This window comes from Coccinella septempunctata, chromosome 8 (assembly GCF_907165205.1).
Source record: "Coccinella septempunctata chromosome 8, icCocSept1.1, whole genome shotgun sequence".
Lineage (NCBI taxonomy): Eukaryota > Metazoa > Arthropoda > Insecta > Coleoptera > Coccinellidae > Coccinella > Coccinella septempunctata.
In genome coordinates this window covers 21648780-21674104 of record NC_058196.1, presented here as the reverse complement: position 1 = coordinate 21674104, position 25325 = coordinate 21648780, and the positions used below count along the sequence as shown (strand labels likewise).

The 25325-nt window shown below is 35.9% G+C and overlaps 1 protein-coding gene across 7 annotated transcripts in view; it reads left to right on the top strand.

The window, feature by feature from the left end:
* LOC123318645 (poly(rC)-binding protein 3) overlaps positions 1-25325 on the top strand; it is a 186468-nt gene that overhangs the window by 144605 nt on the left and 16538 nt on the right. For 4 of the 7 annotated variants that reach the window (XM_044905321.1, XM_044905319.1, XM_044905322.1 and 1 more), the window contains 4 exons: positions 14219-14275; positions 17423-17539; positions 18576-18845; positions 22987-23271. In XM_044905321.1, coding sequence (XP_044761256.1) covers positions 14219-14275; positions 17423-17539; positions 18576-18845; positions 22987-23271 — 729 coding nt within the window. The remainder of the gene's footprint in view (positions 1-14218; positions 14276-17422; positions 17540-18575; positions 18846-22986; positions 23272-25325) is intronic. The other 3 variants (XM_044905326.1, XM_044905324.1, XM_044905325.1) reach the window with 2 other exon arrangements.

The following is a 25325-nucleotide window of genomic DNA, read 5'->3' as shown; positions in this document are numbered from 1 at the left end:
CTTCGACCTGGATTTCGAAAATTCCTAGGGCTTTTCATAGAAACAACGCAACCCAGTAGCAAGTTAGAGCAATTATTCTCGTGTACGGAATGCATAAGCTGGATTTCTCCTCGGGATTAGCTTGGAGACCGACCAAATGCTAGATGTTCCTTTTAGTATGTTACAGGGATTACAAACGGGAATCGACACTCGATTTCGTAATTTCTTACATTCGCCGTCTTGTTCATTAGCGGGATATTGTTTCGATGCCAATTAAAACGGGTTTAATTATAGATTGATTCCTGAAAAAGCACAGTCTGGGCAGCGGCCGCGTCTGCCAAAACTGCCCCGATTACAACTAGAAAAATATGCGATTAATCGAACTGTGGCGATTTAATAGACGACCTTATGCCTACGGTGTCTGGGCCTTCTTGATTAATTGAATCAAGACACCGGGTTGATCGTGAACAGAGCTGGGAGATCTTCGGTTTCATGATATAATCTTAATCACTTTATCCTTTCTAACCAAGTTTGTCTAGCGACAAGAGGCGGTACACAGGTTGATTCGAATTAAGACGGGTTATTTGACTTTTTTATGGGAAATCCTTTTGGTGATAAGACTACTTGTATTGGTACGTTTACCTTCACGATACGTTGCTACTGGAAGTGTTCCTTAAAGACCCAGATGTGGTAGACCATGTGTTACAACGACAGTAGAAAACTGTATGTCAACACAGGTACCTCAGTATCCCTGAGCACAGAAAAAAAGGAGTAGAATATGTACTTACAATAGTAACAGTTGCAATGAAACTTGAAGTAAATGTAACATTTTTACTATGAAAGATTTTCAAAATGATTTCCATAATATAACCTATTTTCAAATTCGGCCTTTAGGTCCTGGAAAACTTCAACTTAAATTTCTCGTATTCTTGCTTTTAATTTTTCTACATCGCGGTGCTGTGATTTATACACAACCCAATGTACCTAGATGAAAAAAAAAGTGTCAAGTCTGGAGAGCGTGGTGGCGATTCAACTCTTCTAACTATTCATTTCTGGATTGCTCACTGATCATTTCCCAGAGGAATGGATTGGTAGAAGAGGACCAATTGAGAGACCACCACATTCCCCAGATTTGACACATTTAGATTTTTCCTCTGGAGATATTCAAAGTTGGTTATGTATAACGCTCAGCATGTCTAGGAATTCAAGTTGAAGTTTCACAAAATGTAAAGGCCGAAATTGAAAATTGTGTACAAAATAATGGACAACATTTGGAAAATCTTTTACAGAGAAAATTGTCTCATGTTTCATTGCAAATCTTACTATCGTAACTGATCTACTTAATTTTTCATTTTTGGGAAATACTAACAGATGTCTGTATGATATTTTTGTAAAGGTAATCGAATAACCTTCGAAACAAGGTGTCACTCAACTCTTTGAGGATTTTTACGGGTTGCTGTCATCACGCTAACACGTTTGATAAAAGTTGATTGGGACCAACCGTATAAAATGTCCCTCTATGAACAAAAATTTACCTCGTTTTGCTTTTTTCTGATTTTGCATGATGGTCGAGATATTGGGGTGGTATCTTCTCCAAATTGACACACTGTATAAAGGTTTTTTGGAATTGTCTAGGGTAGATCTATCTCTGGTTATGGTACATTCACCAATGAACCTGTACATATGTACTCTTTCAAATATTGGGTTTTTGTCACCTTGCAACGTGAAAACATCATTTCTTTGCGATCTCATTATATTAATGGAGATCTTTTTGTCGCGTTATAAGTGAAAACTCACAATTCTATTCAACTCTCTATTGTACTTGTGAATTACGACTTATAAAGAAAGATTTTCATTAAATATTGCACAAGTCGATATCTTTCCCTGAAGTCTCATTATACTAACCTAGGAACTCTACATATATGCATTTCAGAAAGAAATTGGGGATCCCTGATAGGACAAAACAAATTAATTCAAATCCTTGATTTTCAACGAGTAGTTCACTCCTTTCATAATAAACAGAAACAAGAAGTCTTTGGGTAGATAACATATTCTCTATATAATGAACCATTCTGCCACTGTTCAAATGACTTTGAGTTTAAAAAATCTATCTTTCACTCTGTATTGTAAGCTGATGATAAATCCACAAATACCATTTACTATTGAGTGCAATCTTTAAGTATGGTAAGACTTGTGCAGATTTTTCAAAGCCATCTGTATAGGCTATACAGGGTGAGTCTTTTACTCGTACAAATATCTTGTATTGAATCGTAGATTCTTGAGGTCAAAAGAAACATTGATTTCCTATACTATTTTTTACGATTAGGCCCTGATAAAAAGATATAGCCATATTAAGTTTCCATAATCAGCTGTGCCACCCATGGAAAAACAAAATTACCTTCAAAATAACTAGCTAAATCTGTGACACTACACATTTGTGATTATTTCAAAAAGTTGCATTCGGTCAAAGTACCTAATTTTTCGAATTTCACAGTTATTTTTTAACATCAAAATAACCGCAGAATAACTAGATGAATCTGTGACACTACACATCTGTGGATATCTTGAATAGAGTTATATTCAGCCAAAGTACCCTATTTTTCAAATTTCACATATACTTTTTAGTTTTTGAACATCAAATTACTCGAAAACGGCAAATTATACGAGAAAATATGAAGAACACTTTATTTTACAAAACTTTCAAATATTCATTGGATTGTTTCCCTACTCAGTTTCTAGAGTTGGATTCTTTGAATTTATGGTACGCAATGGTTATAATAAGAAAATTGGAAGACGTAATAATAACATTTTTTCAATGGTTTTTCAACAGCGGATATCTTTTAACCGAGCCGATTGGGAAAAGATAGTAAACGAAAAAGTGTTTCTTTTGACCTCAAGAGTCTACTGTTGAGTTATTTGTACGAGTCAAAGACTCACCCTGAATAATACAACCATTAGAACCTGATCAGGTGATCAGAATCGTTTCTATTCTTCCCAAAGCCGCCGTCATAATTCTGCAGAACATCCTCAACATAATTTGTATTTTGTACAGTGGCGTACATGAATAAGTGTAAGGAAAGTCTCAGCGACAAGAGACAGACGCTTCTTGTCTATCTATCGATTTATAGGGGATATTTCCCGTTCGCCTTTTCCTCGGGAAAACTAATGCGTACCAACACAAATCACCGTAACCGAATTCGGGGATAGACTTATGAATAACGGTAACATAATTATACAAATAGGGTTAATGCAGTAAGGTTTCTGTGAAGATAATTTTAATCCTATATAAGTAAGTAAGAGAGAAACGTCCCGCCCATTTTCCTCTTTTAATTTCGCGAAAAGGTTTCCGAACCCGCCGCCCCGGGCTGCGGACGCGAAGACGCGGAAACGGGTTGTCGCCCGCAGCTTTTCTCTCCAGGACCGTATGGGGGGGTTTTCACTTTTCGCCCGCTACGTGGGGTGCACGGACGCTCCTCTCCCGTTCGTTGTATCTCGTGAATTTTTGATGCGGCTGGGGGAGATGTTATTTCTGAGTTTTAACGGAAAATAGGGGCGAGCCATTCGGAACGAGAAGCAGGCAGAATGGATAACAAATTTCCATTTTACGTTTTTTTTTTCTGTTATGTTTCTTATAGATGAAAACAATTCAGTATGACTAGATTTCGATTTTTTTAAGGGTTCTGCGAACGCGAAGGAAAACAAAACTCTCAAAGGATTATTCTTCTGCCCGTCTTTCAGTATTTCAATTTTTTTATCTATACAAGGTGAGTCTTTGACTCATACACATATCTTAACAGTAGATTCTTCGAGTCAAAAGAAACACTCTTCTCCCTCAAAATTTTTCCGAATCGGCTCATTTCAAGAGATACAGGCTGTTGAAAACCCATAAAAAACATGTTATTTTTAGTTCTATCACACAAACAGTTTAATCGAATGGAATGAATTTCGGAATTTAGTTTTTCATTTATTTGATGAATCTGTTCCGAACACAAGATATCACCCACGACTTCCAGATTTCTCATTATGACCATTACGTTCCCTAAAAATTCCAAAAATGCAAAGAATCCTACTTTTGAAACTAAGTTGGACGCTATCTAAGGAGAATTTGAACATTTAGTATAATAAAGATATTCTTCATATTTTTTCGTATAATGCGCTGTTTCCCAGTAATTTTATGTTAAAAAATTAAAAAGTATCTATGAAATTGAAATTGGGTACGTTGGCTAAATACGAATCTGTTTGAAAGATCCACAGATGTGGTGTATTGTCACAGATTCAGCTGGTTATTCTGAAGGTTACTTTGTTTATGCAGGGGTGGCACAGCTCATTATGAAAACTAAAAATAGCTTTATCTTCTTATCAGGGCCGAATCGAAAAAAATGGTATAGAAAAAAGCTGTTCTTTTGATCTCAAGAATCTATTGTTGAAATATTTGTACGTCAAAGACTCACCTTGTGTAAGGTGTCCCAGGATTAATGGGAATAAATTCGGATAAAGGCTCAGAGCCTCAATATAAGACGAAAAGTTTCCACGGAGGTATGTCTGGAAACGCTTCGTAGAAGAGTTACGTTTTTCAAAGATGAAGACTTGATCATGGTTTTACTCATTTTTTTCAAAGTAGAACAAGATGAACAAATGTAATTTTGCAGAGATTGTATTTTTCGAATAGAAATGCACCTAGAACATCCTTCATAGCTAGAGAGGAGTGAAATCGACAACACAAAGATTATAGAGTAGAAAGATAGGAAACGCCCTCATATCTCTAGTACTAAAAACCGACTACATTTTGGCCAGTGAAAACACATTTGACAATGAGATGGTGCTGAAAACGTAATGTCAAAAAAACTGTTTAATAACAGTTTTCTGTTTTATAATTGAAGGGCGCCAGATTCGAATTCTATTCCTTTTATTGGATGTCAATATAGACTTTGTTGGGACTGGATAACAAACATCCCGAGCGAAAAAACAAGACTGTTGTTTTGTTTTGTGACTAGGATGTTAGTTTTCAACATTTTTTGGAATCAATTGATATCAATGAAATACTCTGTCGGATGTGGTATATTTTTATTTGCAATTTATAAATATTTACAAAAATTTGAAATTATGGACAACGAATAAAGCTTTGACTAGGACAACTCTTGTGATCTGCTATACATCAAAGGTGTTATTTCTACGCAATCCGTTTTTTAGGTATTATAAACTTAGTGGAATGTCACAAAATTTCATATGTTTCTCCAAATGCTGAAAACACTTTTGAAACACAGATGGCGCTCACATCACTTCAGTCGTACAGTGACTCTATCAAACACAGTGACGACAATTGCAAATTTAGCAAGAATATGGCGGTTTAGAAGCACATATTTCAACGCTATGATCTCTAATTCGGAATGCGGATTGGCTCACGTCACGTCACGTGACCAAATCCGCCATATTCTTGCTAAAACGATGAAAAAAGAGACCACAATTGTCGCCACTATCTCGTTAGAGTCACTGTATTCAGTCGCTTCGTTTCCTATCTTTCTACTCTATAATCTTTACTACAACCGTTTTTGATTTTCTATGATTATGCATTGAAAAGACAATTTCATTTGGAAACTTTATTGTTTCATGAGTTTTATCGTGAAAATCATAGTAATTCCGTAAAAGAGAAAATATGTCGTTTGTTCTGCTTTTGAACAACCAACTAAAAGCCGCCATGATGAGTTTCTTATGTCCGACCTTTTGTAATTTCGAATGTCAGTTTGACCACCAGCATAGTATTAACGATTTAATTGTTTGTACAAATTCCAAAGGGGTTATTGGGGGTGAATATGCTGTTTACTGCCCCTGGTATTTTTCTATTTTTAAATATTTTTTCGTGAAAAATAAATGTTCAGAGTTGATTCTTAATGGTTTTCAATAATCTTAATTATTACTGAAATTGAAAGTATAGTATGAGAACACCATATAGAATCACTATGCACAATATTTTCAAAATCGACATTGATACTGTGGTATCCATTTCTCCGTCGCTGCTCTTATAGTTACAAAGCCTGCCATTTAACCACATCAAAATTTGTCCACCCTGTACGTGTTCTTCAAGGCCTGCCAGGACCAAAAATGTTTTCTCTCAAATTTAGATAATTTGATGTTGGAGTTGTGAAGAACTTAGCCAAATCGTGCTCTTGACTGTAACATAAACATATCATTATGGTCGAACATCCTCCATTTTCGGTAGAACTAGGTCTTTATCATCCCCATCATCGATCTGAATTCCACGTGCCCCATCTAATTCTCTCATATACGCTTCACGTTTTCCCTCTGAGCTAAATGCCGATCCCTACTTCACTTGCACTTGACCGCTGCGTCCGAATTCCCAAAGAGCACTTAATCCCTACCAACCCAAATAAACAAAATAAATCCGCATCGTCTACAGGCATTTATTTCGCATGCGAGTTTATTCACATACCGAAATACCTCAAACAACGACGGAAATAGCAGCGTACTTAGTTATCGTTCAAGAAAAAATGTCGCGTACACGCGCTACATCTTTTCGTCTAGGAAGTCTCTGCATTGGTCTATTTATAGAAGGCAGGACGGTCCTTGCTCCAAGCGCACGAACGGTTTTTGTGAAGCGTCGCGAAAACCCATTTTTTTTATCTCGAATAAAATTTTTGTTCAGTAACACCACTTCTCTTCAACGAAGATTTTTCAAAGAGGTAGTAGGTTGGGTTTCCTAATTAATATTTTTAAAACAACCCCACAAGACAAGGTCCAGTGGTGTTGGATTTAGAGATTTTGATTGCCTTCCTACTCTTCCTGTTAAGAAAATGTTGATTCAAAGAGAAAGTAACAAAATATATTTTAGGCTGCAACATCTTGTTCGATTAAGTAACTTCTTTATGAATATTTTCCACAGAAATTGGAGGGGTTGGACAAGTATTGACCCTTTCTATATAACTACCAAAAGTGTTCCACAAAGTAAATAAGTCTGCAAATAAAATTAAGAGGGGTCTACACCGTTTTAGTGATTAGTTCAAAAAGAGAAAACGAATATCTTATGTCAGAAACCACTAATATAAATAGAGTTTTCATTATAATTCAATTCAATCAGTTCGTCATCTCGGAAAGTCAGAAATTGTTTTATTCGTCAAGCAAAAAAAAAATTTTTCATTGAAGAACAAATATTCATTCATGTCATCACCTTTCCGAGATGAAATTATCTGTTCTATAAATTACCACCTGAAAAAATTTCTCGAAAAGTCTCGCCATTGGCTACAATTCGTATCCTGGTGAATTTGAGCAAAGACGTTCTTCTTCTTCGCCATCTTTTCGATGAAAGTGGAAACTATTGTAATATTCGTAACTTCTACTTATCGCCAAGTGTTCTGGCAACACCTCACATTCTGGTAGTCTTTCCTCCTTTACGCCTTACACGAATGATGAGAAAGTCCGGAGGTATAAACTCCTTTTAATGCATTAAAACAGAGGAGTATATTATTATGTGATATGCTATTGAATTTGCTTGTACCTACTCAACGACATTAGTGCATCCACAAGACTTAATTTCATCCTATTGAAGGAATCAAGGTTTCATTTGGATCTTATCTTCGATCGGGGTATGAGAATATGGCAATGTGGTAGGTGTGATAAAAGCAAATGCAACAAGACCAGCAAAAATGTTTTTTTTTTCAGACCACAGCTCATTGCTGAATCAGTATCATTCATATTCATCTATTTTTCTCCTGTTGCAGTTTTTAATGAACAAATGCAAAATTCAGGTTCAAAACACTGAGCTGGATATACAGTCTTTGACTCATACAAATATTTCAACATCTTAAGGTCAGAAGAATCACTTTTTTCCTTTTCCATTTTTTCCGAATCGGCTCTGTTCAAAAGATAGGTACGGGCTGTTAAAAAACAATAAAATAAGTTCATTTTTAGTTCCATCTCACAAACGGTCTCATCGAATCTTTTTCGAATACAATATATCCCCCACGTCTTCCAGTTTTCTCTTTATGACCATTATGTACCACAAAAAAACCCAACACTTGAAGCTAAGTAGGACACTATCCAACGAATATTTTAGAGCTTTGTGTAATAAAAGTAGGTATTATTTTCTGGTATAATGCGCCGTTTTCGGCTAATTTGATGTTCAAAAATTATTATATGCGAAATTTGAAAAATTGGGTACTTCGGTTGAATACAACTAACTCTTTTCAAGAGATCCACAGATGTGTATTGTCACAAATTTTGCTAGTTATTCTGAAGGTTATTTTCCCAGGGGTGACTTAAGATGGCTATATCTTTTTTTCAGGACCGAATCGGAAGAAATGGTGTAGGAAAAAATTATTTCTTTTGACCTCACCTTGTATTCATTTATAATGCCATTTTTTCGATTACTTATAGGAAATAAACCGTAAATATCTATGTTTCTTGAGAAATTATACTGAGGTTTCTGATTACAATGGAAAGTTAAAATTATTTCTCTCAGTCTCTGTGATTACTCTCACTGTATCTATACAGAGTGGGCCATTGAAAACAAAACAGGGGCTGTAGTTTGGCAGAACCGAATTAATATAAAAGCTCGAATACTTCCAGTTTTGATTCCAGAACAACTTATAGGATCGAATTCCAAACAGTATCCTTTAAAACCTTAGTATCACAACCTCAACCCTCATATTTTGAATGAGGAATATGAGGTAAGTGATCCCTCCTATTTGAGTTCAGCATATTCAATTTTTTTTTCATTCGTTTTCGATAAATGGTTTCTGAGGGGTCTAGACCACGACCTTGGTAATTAGGAGGATCAGTATAATGATACATTATGCACCCTGACTCCGTACATGCTCGTTTTTCGCATGCAACCAAGCAGCGTCAGGAAACTCGCAAAACGTTTCGGCAAATTTTCAATAAGCATACGTTTCATGTTGTTTTATGAACTCGGCGGCCAACAATTGAAATTGTCGACACGCTTTTGCACTCTGGGAACAATCGGGAACGGTTTGGTTGTCGTCGCAGAAATGGATTTGTCCGTTAATTTCGCCCTGGGTCCGATTCGGATCTGATGCATTCGCGGAATGGAGGCGGGGGGTGTGTGTTGGTGTTTTGTGCGTTGTGCTGGGTTTGAAGTTGGAATATATTCATCTTTGTATTTCAATGGAAGTGTTGAGTGTGCTTTATTTTTTTATTCGTTTAATAAGCCCATGCATGAATGAAGTAATAAAGGAAATAGCGATTTTTTTCTACCCCGATGTAACTACAAATTTCTTCTTTGCTTCGATTCCAGGAACAGAGAAGTGGATATATAGATTAGATGAATTTTTTTATTGTGCCATCACAATACAAGCAACAGAGTGCGTTTTTAGGATACATTTCCATATGGAAATATACAGGGTGAGACTCTGACTCGTACAAATATTTTAGCAGTAGATTTTTTAGGTCAAGAGAAACACTATTGTTTCCGATACAGACTGTTCATTTATTTGATGAATCTTTCTCGAATACAAGATATAAAAATACCCAACTCTTGGAACTAAGTTGAATGCTTTCTAATGGATATTGGGACGTTTTGTAGAAAAAAGTATAATTCATATTTTCTCGTATAATGCTCCCATTTCGAGTAATTTGATGTTTAAAAATTGAAAAGTATCTGTGAAATTTGAAAAATTGAGTACTTTGGCTGAATATAACTGTTTAAAAGATCCGCAGATATGTAGTGTCACAGATTTAGCTAGTAATTCCGAAGTTTTTTGGATAATCTAAAATGGCTATATCTTTTTATCAGGGCCGGATCGGAAAAAATGAATGGGAAAAAAGTGTTTCTTTTGTCCTCAAGAATCTACTGTTAAAATATTTGTACCAGTCAAAGACTCATCCTGTATACAGGGTTGGCAAAATTCGTTGTCTACTGAGAGGATCTCGAGAACTATAGCAGCTAGAAGAAAACGGATGACACATTTCCTAGCTCTTTTTCGGAGATGCAATGATTGGTGAAAACCGCAGCCTCCTACGATACTTCGTTTTTGAGTTTGACAATTTCGTGAAGTTCTCATAACTTTTTTGTCTCTAAAGTTACAAATCTGAAACTTGAACCTTCTACAGGCACTTTTTCACGTATAATCCACTGATGAGCTCAAAATATTTTTTCATTTCGAATCACATTAATTTTTGTAGATTTTTATTGAATTTGATCTTTTTGAATTGGAAAAAATCTTTTGCCAGTAGATTTTTGTTATAAAAAGTGCCTAAAAAGGTTCAAGTTTCAGATCTGTAACTTCAAAGACAAAAAAGTTATGAGAACTTTTGGAATCGTCAAAATCTCGATTTTTGTTTATAACTCGAAATCTAAAAATGATAGGCCGTTTCTGTTTTCAGATTTGGATTAGTCGCGAAAAAAGAGAATGTGCCATCCGTTTTCTTCTAGCTGCTATAGTTCTCGAGATCCCCTCAATAGACAACGAATTTTGCCCACCCTGCACATACTTACAAGAAACATATACTACAGGTGTATTATACGTTTTCAGTTAATGAAGATGGAAAAACCATCTGATTTCTCTTATATGATCTATCTGTAGATAGGTATTGATGAATGGTATCTTCTATTGTCAGTAACTTAAACGATCGATAGATAGTCCATTGAAAACAGCCGTAAAAGTGGTAGTGGACCTTCTTTTCGAGGCAATTAGATGGCCCTTTCTAAAATGCCATACACCTTATTTCTTAGTACTTCCGAAAATAAAAAAAAAGAGTAGAATAGTTACGATTAAAAGAGTTTCAATGAAACATGAAAATAATGAAAATATTATTACTATAGTGGATTTTGAACATGTCCATAATTTTGTAGACAAAAATGTAACTATAAAAATATAACGGCTCTTACAGCCGAATTTGACAACAGGTTATAATTTTGCTACAAAATAAGAGACATTTTGAGAAATTTTTATGATAATTTTTTTTCATTATTCTCATGTTTCATGGCAACTCTTGCTATTGTAACTATTCTACTTCTTTATTTTTTTTTCGCTAGTACTAACAAGAAAGTTAAGTGTATGGCGTTTTTGAAAGCCAATCGAATTACCTTTAAAACAAGATATCATCCAACCCCCTTCCCATTCAAGATTTGAGGGGTTGTCGTCACGCCCCCAAGATTGATGAAAATTTATTGTAACCAACCCTACGAATTAAAGCTTTTTTTAAGTGTGGTACCTCTTCGAATTCACACACTGTATATCGGTTTTTTCGATGATACCTACCTTTTCATGAATAAATAATAAACTGATCTTAAACTTGAGTTCTTTCTGACAGATTTGTTGTATTCTGCAATAGGGAAGACTCCTTCTGACGAAAATGATATATTTTTTTATCTTTGAAACGTCACATTTTGAAATAACCATTTCAACCGTTTCCCAAAAAAAAATTATTTCAAACACTTGAAAATGAAATATAAAAATGGGTATTTAAAGTTTAAAGCGTTTTGTGAGAATTGCACAAGCTGGCAACATCGACTGAAATATGCCTTGATAATAAAGGACAACAAATGCATTATCTTGATGAGATGGACAAAGATGGCTGTCTATGAAGTCTGCGACGAACGAGGAAGGTCGTGAAATTTTATGAGATTTTTATGGCCGGTTGCAGTTGAAGCTCGCCAGTAAACACGCGCCTGTAGATCAACAGCTGTTATTTTATGAACAAGCTGATTGGACATTGTACTTTTCATTGTCTTGTATGCGCTGTTGCCAAATCGATTTAAATTTTAAAACCCCATATTTGAAGGATGATTTTGAATAGTTTCCGCGGTGAATTTGAAAAAATCATGAATGAAACTCATAATTATTCAGTTTAAACTTGCATATGCAGTGATAACCCAAATTGAGGAGAATTCCCCATTATTCGAATGTTCTGAGTAGCACAGGGAAAAGAAAAACCCTATCAATCTAGTGGTAGGATACAATATCAAATTCAATAATAACTTAAAAATTCGCTGTATACAACGGAAACGGCCAATCCATCTAGCGGAAACAGCATATAGAATTCTCTACGATCCGAGAAGTTGCGGCCCGAACGTCAATTTTCCTCCCCCCAACCCCCTCGAGCATCGAATCCGAAAGACTGATGTTATTCCTCCAGAAGGAGAAAAGCGGCCGCATCGGCGCGATGCATCATATTAACAAAGACACACATTGAAATATAATACCGTAAACCTAATATCCCGGGGGTGGAAACTTGCCGCAACTTTTCCTACAACATCGGGTCTGGAGGACTTTTTACTTTTGCGCGAATCGACATGAGGATGCCAACAATTATTCGGAGTTTTTGGGTCAGTTGAATGGGGATTTTTTTCGATATTTTCGGTAATGAAAGTAAATAACGAACGTTACTCAAGATTGATCGGAAAATATACCCCGTATACTATAAATTGTTAAATTACGAATCAAAGATTATAGAGAAGAAAGATAGGAGACTCCCTTATATCCTTAGTACTAAAAATCGACTACATTTTGACCCGTGTTTGGCACATTTGACAATGAGATGGCGCTGAGAACGTGTTGTCAATAAAGAAACACTATTTAATAACAGTTTTCTGTTTTATCATTGGAGGGCGCGAAATTCGAATTCTATTCCTTGTATTGAATTTCAATATCGACTTAATTGAGACAGCAAAACAAACATCCTGAGCAACAAAACTAAAGTATGGTTTTGTTTAATTTTCATCAGAACATTGTTTGGACTAGATTGATATCAATGGAATACGCTGTCGGATTTGCTATATTTTACTTGCAATTTATAAAAAATTCACAAAAATTCAAAATGATGTATAACAAAAAATAGAGCTTTGAATACGACACTAAAGTTTAAGGTGATGTGTTATTCGTCTAAGGTGTGTGCTGTGCAATATATTGTTTTGAATAGGTCAACTCAGTTGAATTTGTACAATTTATATCAGATTATTATGAACCAATATTCAATATACCATCAGAGCACACAAATTACAGAATTTTCAGAACCACAATTGAAAATACCTTACAGAGGTATACAGGACCTGTATGTTAGCCTATCTTTACAGTTTCTTCATGCTTTTTTTTATTACTCCTTTATGATATGGCCTCTTTACGACAAAATATTCAAATTGATTAATGAATGAACAAAACACTCACAGCAGGTTTCATAAAGCTTCGACTGTCAAACGAAATCAATAAAACCTTTGCATTTCTGGATATATTGAAGGAGTAGCAATTGAGAATCATTGAATGAACGTATAAAGGTCATTATTTCCTCTAAATGGGCCCTTCATGCAAGGGATGCTTCCTGCATACAACAATTTACGTGAATGAAGAATTTACAATTGACTTGCAGTAAAATGTTCACTGCACATGGTGCAGTTAGTAGGGTTTGTTCAAGTCATTGTTTTTACGCCCTGAAAATTGTATATACTTCGGAGCCCTGAAAATTGTATATATTTCGGAGCACTGAAAATAAAAATCAATGAATGACCGAGTCATATGTTACGAGTTTCAATACTTACATTTCCATTTTCCTCAGTGAAGTAAAAAACTTAATCCCAGAAAATCTCTATTTGATCCACAGCTCTTCACCATGCAATAATTTTGGTATTTAGAGGTTTTCACCAAGAAATTAGACAAAAAATTTAATAATCAGTAACTACAGCTAGCTAGATAAACAAAAGGTGGTACGAGAATCAAAACATTCAAAACCTCTTTGATCAAAATGGCCATCTGAAATCTTACAAATGTTTCTGAAAATGTCCCTCAAAATAATATTTTCACCAGTCTTAGGGTATAAGTAACACATTTGAAACACAGATGGCGCTCACATCACTTAAGTCCTTTTATTTCCCATCTTTCTACTCGATAATCTTTGTCACAAATGTTGAACGCCATAATTGACAGAACTGGTGCGCACTGAGTGCATATTTTGATGTCACTACTATCATTTCAAGGATCTAAAGCTAGTTTTTGCTACACTGCGCAAAAGTTTCTAGTTACTTTTTGCACTTTAATCAACTTTTGATAGCGGTTGATAAATGAGCCCATAGTAAAAAGTGTATAACAACACAAAATAATCACACTGTATACAATGGCACTCTTCAAAACAGGCAATTTCTCTCAACTTTCCTTCCACCGTTTGTTCTTTTCTACTTTTTACCCTCCTTAGAATTAATCGGCGACTTTTCCAGACTAATAAAAAATTTAAATTCCATTGGTTGCTTAAAGATTAATTCGTAACTTTGTTTCAGGAAGTGGGAAGCATCATCGGTAAAAAAGGAGAGATCGTAAACAGTTTCAGGGCTGAGGTAAGTCAATTTCCCCACATGGGATTTCATTACTCTTTCATAGGCCCTTGACGGTCGGTTGAATGTGGCCGCAGTTTTGGAAATTGAAATTGAGTTGAGGTCCCTTCAGCCTGTTGGTATTCATGAATGGTATTGATGATATCGTTTTTTTGAGTATTATACAAATCCAAAGGAATTGAACAGTGGCTTAAACCACGTTTAAGAATGAAATTTCTATGAACTAAACGTGGTTTGAGAATTTAATCATTGTTTAATGAAACGGTGCAGCCATTAGCGTTTTATGAGTAAGAAGTGTATGGATCATATATTGGTTTTTCTTGAAGCCAACCTTATTTAATTCACAGCTACAGATATACACAGATACAGCAGTTGAGGAACTTTTAGTTCAAATTTGACACACCTAATTTCAGGAAATATTTAAAATGAATGATAATACATAAGTTATTATCGCACTCACGTTCGTCTATAGAAAAAATATCTTCTGCAACATAAGTCATGTTTAAAAAAATGCTTAGAGGTGCCTAATCAAGAAGATACATTCATGGAAATTACAAACTATGAAAATTTTTATTATCGTTTGCTCTAAAAACACTCTGATAGTATATCTACCTTGTCTTTTAGTATCCACATAAAACTTGATATCGGATTTGTCTATACCCCTACTTCGATTGACGTTTTCTATTTTAGTGAAACACTTCAATTCAGAAATTTAGGTTCAATGGCTCGAAACATTATAACAGTGATAAAAAAACAATTGGAAGGAGAAAAATCAGTATAGTAATTTTTTATAGAATAACTTCCGGGAAACGAATGGGTGAGATGAACTCAAAAGTAAAATGTAGATAATGGGGTATTTTCCTAAATTTCAAAATATATGTCATAAAAATCCTTATAACTCAAATATCTCGAAATATATTGTTTTCGAATTTTAACATATTGCATTTTGTCTGTATTCGATTACGAAAATTCTGATTTCAGAAGTGCTCTTGTGAACATTCTACGTCATTTTTACAATTCGGCAACGCCCATTTGTGTCAGTAATGGTTATGAAAGTTTTCTGATCACCATAGATGTAATAAATATCAAGTTTGATGATCACATTATTCACATTTGACAAGAACATAGACATAGAGACATGGACTGAGCAATGCCAGCATGAAATTGGCTATTTATTAGAAAGAGAGAAAAGCTCGTCGGGATATACCTTTCTCTTTTTTGTTCACATAGAGGTGAGTGTAGACCAATCAAAATTCTAGAAAAAGACAACTGCATTCCCGACGTGTTTTTCTCTCTGTCACTTTTTTTGACCGTATTTCATGCATAGATATAAAGGGAAGGCACAGTCCATGTCTCTATGTCTATGGACAAGAAAAACACACAATGACACAAAATGTCATCGGTTTTAAGAAGGTAAAGACACAGATTACAGAAACAATTTTTTGTAATCTGTGGATATCTTCTTGATCGGTTCCAGTGTTGTCGAATTAACAAAAATTACTATACTTTAATAAAGGCATTCTACGTCACAAGCTTTCACATATTCGAAGTTTCGAAGGGTGTATTTCTGAAATGTCTGAATTTGGAAGCGAATCTTTTACGTGTTGAATAACTAGTAGAAAAGGCTTTCCATAAATAATCACAAATTCGGTTTTGGAGTTTTAGGAAACTTGCCCATTGTTCAAATCCCTTTCAGAACTTTTTTCATTCCTTTGTGAGCTATCTATCCTACTTGTCCTAAAGTCCCACGGTATATCAGAAGTTTTAGACCAAAATTATTATCCAAGTGAGCTTACATGATTACTTTTATGTGCCATCATGTCGAGTAGTTTCTGACTGTTCCCATGTAGCTGTATAGAGAAGAAGGGATAAATATGTGGTACGACTTTGAGTTATAACATAAATCCCATTTTCACTTCCAAAGTTTCGATGATCAGGTTCATTTAGCCAAAATTATGGACTGACAACTCTTAGTTTTCATCACAATAATGCGCCGTCTACCATGAATGGGTTATACGCCAAAATTTCAACTTGCAAAGATCCGCGACCATCCTGTCATCTTGATTGAACACCGTGTGACTTGGCTGTTCGAGAAACTGAAGAATCCTACCGAAGAGTCTTCGAGCTTTAATATCTCTGAGTTTTCACCGAAAAAATTCTTCCTGTTGGCATTTCCGATGAATTTCGGTTCATAAAATTCCTTTACACGGTCGGTCGAACAAGAAGTGGGTAAATTTGACGGAATTTCCCCTTTCGTTCGTGAATGCGTCCACGTTAAATGGTTCTCAAACGTACTCGGATATCTTTGATGTCGATCCCCAAATGACCGCCGAAAAAAAAGGCAAACTTGACGCAATCTAACGAATTAAACTTCTGGCCTTGTTGCATGGACTAGGATAAGTGACCAAGGGCGGGAAGAGTGAGGTTGGCTAGAGAGTGGCGTTTTTCCAAAATGGAAGTCTTTCAAGTGAGTCTTTGGGATCGGAAGGATGTCAGCTAAATGGATTGAACGAATGTTTGCTCTCATTACTTATGGTCTATGTAGTATAGAACGGCAATGACGTCGGAAATCTGATAGAAGCATTTTTGCGAAAACTCCTGACTTTTAACATTGTACAGGGTGTTTTGAAACGTCATTATTTTTAACAAGCCAAAACATCATTCCATCAAAATTCACCCATTAAGCTTCTCTATTGATCCACTATGTGAAATTCGAAGCAAATGTTTGCAACATTGCAAAACGGTGAGATAGTATTCACCTGATGGGGGAACCTATTCTATTAGTTCACTCCAATGAACCTAATAAGTCCATACACCGATTCTCTGACCTCTCTCACAATAGGACCATCTTCTGCAGTACTCCTGATTTGTTTCTTCTTTTTTTTTTGAAAACGTTCATCAGTATCTTAGGTTTTTATATAATTCAACCATGTTGTTGTTTTCTCCATATCTTGTTTGTTCTGTTCATATAATTTCTTATTTGTAATTATTTTGAAATATTTCATAAATTGGTTTATTTTCCACCTACAGGAAGACAATGTTCAGTTATTGTTTCCATCTAATAATGATATTGTTCATCACCATAAAACCAGTATTTATGCTCCAGTTTGCTGAATTATTATATATGATAAATTTATCTTCTTTTTTCAGTCCGGTGCCAAAATAAATATATCAGATGGATCTTGCCCCGAGAGGATTGTGACGGTAACAGGTTCAACTGGTGCCATTTTCAAAGCATTCACACTAATTTGCAAAAAATTCGAGGAGGTATGTCGAGAATATTGATTGATGCTTACACTCACGTTGTAGTTTCCAGTATTTTGCACTTATATTGAACACACATTTGACAGCTTAATGTTTGAGCTACGGCTTTTGTCAAACCCAACTAGCAAATTGATATTTTCACCTTGTTTCTACAATAGGTCTATGTGTCCCATCAGTAAATATACAAAAAAAAAAGATACTAAAGACCAACACTATTTTTTGACAAAAAATCACCTTCAACCATGCATTCAATGTGTGGATCATTGCATATAAACCACCAAAATAGTACATGTGCTACGATTACAAATAGATATGATCTGTTCATAGAATCCCTCAATTTTGCTCAAAACTGCTGACTGAAATTTCTTGGCGATTTTATGCGGTGTTCCTAAGAACTAAGGACTAAGTTCCAAAACAAAGGGTGGGTTCATACAGCGTTACTAAGAACTTAGGCCTGAGAAAAGGAACAATCTAATCGGTAGATGGCGTTCTCGTGTTTGCCATTAGATTGGTAATTTTGTCAGGTCTTAGTTCGTAGGAGCTTTGCATGAACCCACCATGATGGACATTCGCCCTAGTGGCATACTGCGATCGTCAATGTTAGGCATTATTCTTAGGAAGGCCTCATAAACCTACCATTGTCGGTGGCACTGTCTAAACACTCCATAATCGGAGTAATGATTAAAGTCCTTTTTTCGAATTTCCATTGATAGGTTTGAACTTGAGAAGGAGCAGTGCATTTCTTTCAGAGTACCTTGAGTTACCCCAGACGTTCAGCATAGAATCTAACCCTTTTTTTCGTTTATCAGGCCTGAAACTAACAATCGAAGAATTCTAAATGCCGAAAACGCAGTAGAAATGTAGAAGTAAAAGCCTCTGGACAATTATAACCTCCGGAGGCTCCAGTGGCGAACCTTCACGATGGAATGAGTAGTTTAGTTTGTATGACCTTGACTGTTTGTTGATGTAAAAGATCCCCCCCTTTAGTGCGTTTATGTTGCATTTGTTAATGTGTTGTATGTATGGTGGGATCCCTCAGTGGTGTTCCCAGTTCCAGGAAGTGAATAGTAGCGGCAGCGGCGTGCCCAGGCCGCCGATAACGCTCAGGCTGATCGTGCCAGCCAGCCAGTGCGGATCGTTGATTGGCAAGGGCGGATCGAAGATCAAGCAAATCAGAGAGGTTACCGGAGCTTCCATCCAGGTGGCGTCCGAGATGCTTCCGAATTCGACCGAAAGGGCTGTGACCATATCCGGAACCGGGGAGGCTATAACGCAATGTATCTATCACATTTGTACAGTAATGCTCGAGGTGAGTATCTTATTGAAAGAAAGAAAAACGTTTTTCCCATAAATAACACTTGAAAGAAGGTTATCAATGATAATTGACGGGCAGGTAATAGTTTCAAGAGAAAAGGTATGAAAATCTGTGGTTTTGTCCTTTCGTGGTAGATATCGCAAATTTATTTTTGCATAATCAGGGAGGAACATGGTAAGTCAGAAGCATAAAAAAATCACGAATTCACAAAGAAAATGCAGATATAATTTGCAATAGGGAATACTCCTCCTGGCGAACATGATGTATTTTTTATTAAATATCTTTGAAACGTAACGGATTTTCATGGCCGGTTGCAGTTTAGGTTCGCTAGTGAGTAGGCGCCTGTAAATGAACAGCTGTTATTTTATAAACAAGCTGATTGGACATTGTTCTTTTTATTGTCTAGTAGGCGCTGTTGCCAAATCGTAAACTTGAAACCAAGTGATTTAAATTTTAAAACCCCATATTTGAAGAATTATTTTGTATAGTTGAATGAATGAGACTCATAATTATTCAGTTTCAACTCGCATATGCAGTGATAACCCAAATTGAGCAGAATTCCCCATTATAAGTAAAATGAATATATTTTCTTGAAATACACTCCGCAAAAAAATTTACGCACATTATGGAAATCTCAAATTTATTCTACAACTGGAGGTGTTCTCAATGATAATTATTCTTATCAGAATTATGCATGCATATGTTATCCACTTTCAACGGTTTTCTTCAATACAGATGTTTTTTCCCAGCAGGAATAGAAAAAGATGATATTATCAGATTTTGAATGTATTGGCTCCATTCTAAAATCAGTTGTTCTCGATCAATTCTAGTGATCAATAGTTTTTCTTTCGTTTGATTTTCTACACTCGATCGCTATGCAACGCGAAACACGCAATTTGACCCAAGAGGAATGTGCCCAAGCGGTAGTTTTGCGAGAAGAAGGGTGGACATACACAAGAATTGCAGAAAGGTTAAGAGTTTCCCATACAAGTGTGTCCAGAATGTTGCAGCGATTCAGGGAGACAGGTATGAATGTCCGAAGACCAGGACAGGGTAGATCACGGGTAACAACTGCCATTCAAGAACGTTACTTGAGAGTTTCTTCGTTGAGACAACGGTTTGCAACCGCTCGTCTCCTTGAAATTCAGCTTCAGCAAACTCAGGAGGTGCAAAGTAGCACTCAGAGAATAAGAAATCGCCTCAGAGAATATGATTTAAGGCCTCGTGTCGCGGAAAGAAGCCCAGCTCTTACTCCAGCCCTTCGAAGGGCGCGTTTGGATTTTGCGAGAGAGCATATCCATTGGGAAGAGGCCGATTGGGAAAGAGTTCTCTTCACAGATGAGTCTAGATCTATACTTCATTCACTTTTATTTTAGCAGTCGGTTGGCCATGGAAATTTGACACATTTCACTCTGTATAGTACGAAAATATGAGGTTATGAAGCTTGTCAAAACATTTTTGGGTTTTGAATCAACGCTATGTTGCCCGTTCTACGTTGAAGTTTCTGATATTACGTATTTTATCACAATGTCGAATCTCTTCGGAAAATATGTGACGAACATAATTGAAGTTTATACAAACTGATTGAAGGCATACTAAATCCAGTTTTTTGCATGGAAAATACAAGAGATCAGTATAATATCATCATATACACTAGCTTGAGGAGAGTTGATGTTCGTTATCTTCTTTGGCTTACATCATTTGTAGATTTCAAAAATATTAACTCGAAGATGAAATGCATATGATGCAGTGGTTGGGAATGGGTATCTCCCGAAGGAATTAACAGATAATTACAAGAATGTTAAATTCTTCAACAAAAATCATCTTGCATCAATATAAGTAAAAGGAATTGAAGGAAGTTTCAAGTTAAGATGAACTTCACCTTTGAAAAAAAATTTCACATGAATAAGTAACAGGGTAACTTGAGCGTATTTGTGGCTATTCATCTTAATTCATTGATGTAATAATATTAATTATAGGTATTTATTAGTACCTTAACACATTTACATTGTATAGGACAAGTCAAATGAAAAATAGAAAAATCCATTTTAGGGAACTTATTCTCCGATGACATTTATCGAAAATCCTGTAGTAAACATAAAATTCTCAAATGCCACCACTTTTTTAGGTCTCCCAATAGAAGGAAACTCTTTGTCATCCTTTTTATTCACAATCTTTCTGATTGTGGAAATATTCAGCTGAAATATATGTCGTTTAGATTCAGATGAAATATTATATAAATTCTCTTACCTTGAATATGTTCGCTACAGTCTGACGTATTTTGGATTTTAGAATATCAGGGTATAACTATTTGGATGAGCGGACCTGAATTCTAAATAGCACTTCCTGAAACCCTGTCTCTTTTTTCCATCACTTTCGGCATTTTCGTAATAAAAATTGATATTAGTTGTGGCAACGGCGTTATGACATTAACGACATTTCATGAGTGCCAACTTAACTTCGTTCTAGTTACAAAAACTTGAGAAAATTATTTCATGGCCAACCGACTGCTAAAATAAATTTGAATGAAGTATACCTCTACCATTGTGATCGAAGTTCCCTTGTATACAGACGTCCACATGAAAGATATGCTCAGTGCAATTTCCTGAATACTACTGGTTTCGGGGGAGGATCGATTATGGTATGGGGTGGAATATCTTTGACTGCTCGCACAGACCTAGTGGTCGTTGATAATGGAGCTATGAATGCTGATAAGTATATAAGGAACATTCTTGAAGAGCATGTAGTGCCATTTGCTCCATACATTGGTGAAAATTTCATTTTTATGGATGATAATGCCAGACCCCATCGTTCGCGCGTCGTTCAGGAGTACCTTGAAGAGGTTGAAGTCTCTCGAATGGAATGGCCAGCAAGAAGTCCAGATCTCAATCCGATTGAGCAGGTTTGGGACAACCTCAATAGAAGGCTGAAGAGTTCATCCAGTTACTCTTAATGACTGAGGAATCCAACTCGGAGAAATCTATGAAGGATTAGATCAGAGCATTTTAAGATCGCTCATTTTGAGTATGAACCGTCGTTGCCGAGCTGTAATTAACGCAAGGTGTGGAAATACCAAGTATTAAATCACGTATCAGCATTTCAGTATTTTGAAAATTGTTCGTTTCTCTTCTTTCACATAAGATTCGGTGAAATTCTGAATTTTTCTTCCATTTAATGTGTTGTTTCGTTCAAAACCTTCCCGAAAGAACATAAAAAATAAGTTATAAAGTCAATGTAGAGTTAACTTTCATTAAAATTGAGATTTTCAGAATGTGCGTTAATTTTTTGAGCAGTGAATTAAAAATAGTCCTAATTTTGTTAACAAAAGAGCTGACATATTTCACAAAACGGTCTAATATTCACTAGATATCGTCCAATTTGATTTCAAGTGTTGGGTTCTTTGAGTTTTTCGCATTTTATGATACGTAACAGTCATAATGAGAAAACTGAAAGATGTGGGTAATATCATTGCGTTCAAAAAAGATTAATCGAATAAACGAAAATCTTTAATCCAGAATTCATCTCATTCGATTAAACCGTTTGCGATATAGAGCTAAAAATAATTTTAATGGTTTTTCAACAGCCTATATTTTTCAAACCGACCCGATTCAGAAAAAATGGTGAAGGAAAAAAGTGTTTACATTGACCTCAAGAATGTACTGTTAAAATATTTGTAAGGCTCAAAAGTGTATTTATATTGCTGTTTCCAATTATTGTACTTTTCAAAGTTTTGATCAATTGAAAGTTATGTTGAACTTTTGGTTATTAATTTGTGATTTATGCTTCTGATTTATCAAGTTTTTCTAGAGCCCTGTTGATGCAAAAATGCGATATATACGATGAAAGGGTAGAGCCACAGATTTTTCACATTTTTCCTTAAAAATGTCAGGTTATTACCTGACAGTCAATTATCATTGATAACCTTCTTACAAGTGAACTTCTATTATTGTATGGTTTTCAAGGATATTGAATAAAAAACGTAGTTCATTGGGCAAAGCCAACCCTATCACATTCAAAAATGAAAAAGAACGTAATTTCCCACAATGTTCCTGAAAAATAATTAATAAGGCTTTACACCGATACCTTATCCATTTCAAGAACATATTTTTCAGTAGAATATTTTTTTTTGTTTCAGTCCCCTCCCAAAGGAGCAACCATACCCTACCGCCCCAAACCCCAAGTCGGTGGCCCCGTGATCCTGGCCGGCGGTCAGGCCTATACCATCCAAGGCAACTACGCCGTACCCGCCCACACAGACGTAAGTAACTCAGTAATGACTCCTCTACTTACTCCTCACTTGTCACTTGGCCATCCTCTGACCGGCGCGGTGGCTCCGGTCACCGCTCCCCTTGTGCCCCTCGAGCCGCTTAAGAACGTGCATTTGCAGGCAGCTCTACCGCCGGGGCATCTGTTGCCAGATGTAAGTTTTACGTTATGGTGTCCCCCCGATCCCCTCAGTTTATATTTTCATGATGATCACCCCTAGTGTTTTTTAGATGGTGTTTTTAGTATGTGATGCACAAGCATGCCCTCTATCGGTATATACGGTGCACTGTGGAGTAGCGGGTGAATTCAATGAAGATTAGAATGAGAATCAATCAAAAATGGGAAAAACACTGACTCGGATGTCATATATCGCGTATATTATTAATAAACGGAATCAATACAGATTCATAACACCCGATGATTTGAAATCAATAAATTTAAGGATTCAAATCGAACTAGCAAATCACCATCACTCGAAGTATCAACAGAAATTCCATTTAGTCGAGAAAGAGTAGATGCAGGATTTCGGTCTCATTACACCTCGTTAGAGCCTTTTTATTCATTAGTCTGTATCGGCGTTTGGGCGAGCAAAGATGCAAATTCTTACTTCTGTAAAATTACCAAAATTGAGTTGCCTATGTACATAATGTATAAGAAATTCTAGACGTCATGTAGCTCTCGATCAAGTGAATAAATTTATTTATTTATTTTATTACTTATTTTAAATAGGCTATTTCACTTCAAATCAATCCGTAGACAAAATACGCACATCCTGAACTATACGACGACTAAAGCGCCCCCTAGAGAATCTTTCATAGCGACCGCTCAGGTACCGTATGCCGGCTCTGTACGGCCTAGTCCCATAAACATATCGCTGGAGTGTAAATGCCAATGGGACCGATTTATTTGAATCCGATGAATCTCTGTTGAAATTGTATTCAGATGACGATGAAAGTCAGATTCGCCACTTATTTTGTGCAAAAAATTATAGAGGAGAAAGATAGGAAACGCCCACACATCTCTGTAGTACTAGAAGCCGATTACATTTTGGCCTGTGTTTGCCACATTTGACAATGAGATGGCGCTGAAAACGCATTGTCAATAATAATAACAGTTTTTTGATTGGAGGGCACGAAATTGGAATTCTATTCCTTGTATTGAATTTCAATATCGACTTTCTTTCGATCAGAAAACAAACTGTCTCTCAGGAGAGCGACAAAACAGAAGAATGGTTTTGTTTTGTGATCAGGATTTTAATTTTCATCTGAACATTGTTTGAAATCAATCGATATCAATGATATACGCTGTCTGATGTGCTATATTTTTTTTGCAATCTATACAAAATTTACAAAAATTCAAAATGATGGAAAAGAAATAGAGCTTTGAAAGGGACACAAAAGTATATGATGATCCATTGTGTCAAAGGTATTATTCTTGTGCAATACCAAAGAGTATCAAAAAGAGGTTTCACTTTGCCGATTTACAAGGGAAGATCGAATGCATGGAATTTTAACCTTGGTGGGGAGACTCTACGCGCCAGCAATACTGCGCTCAGATTCACTACAGTCAAACGAGAATCTGGGCGACCAATCAGATTGCGACTTGCGATTCTTGCGAACAGAACGAACATCTGCTTTCGTTTTCGTCCCTTCCACTAAACCAGGAAACATTCAAGGGCATTGAAACGCAACCGGCCAAAATGATAGAGTGAATCCTCTTGTTGATACTCTTTGGCAATACATTGTTTTGAATTGATAAAACTTAGTTGAATTTCTATAATTTATATCAAAAATTAATATGAACCAATATTCTATATACAATCATAGCATACTTACACATTTCAGTTATTCACTTATTAGTCACATAATTTTCAGAATCACAATTGAAAAAACCTTACAGATGTATACAAGATTTATGTTAGCTTGTCAGTATAGTTTCTGTATTCTTTTTCATGATTCCTTCATCATATGGTCTCTTTATGTCGCAATATACAAATTGAAATGAAACAGAAAAAGACTCACAGCAGGTTTCATAAAACTTTGACTGTACAATCAACAATTTGACTCACTCAATTCTCAAAACGAAATTAATAAAACCTTTGCATTTCCGAGTATGTATTTTGAAGGAGTAGGTAGCCATTGAGATTCATTGAATTGACGTATAAAGGTCATAATTTCCCCTAAATGGGCCCTTCATGCAAGGGATGCA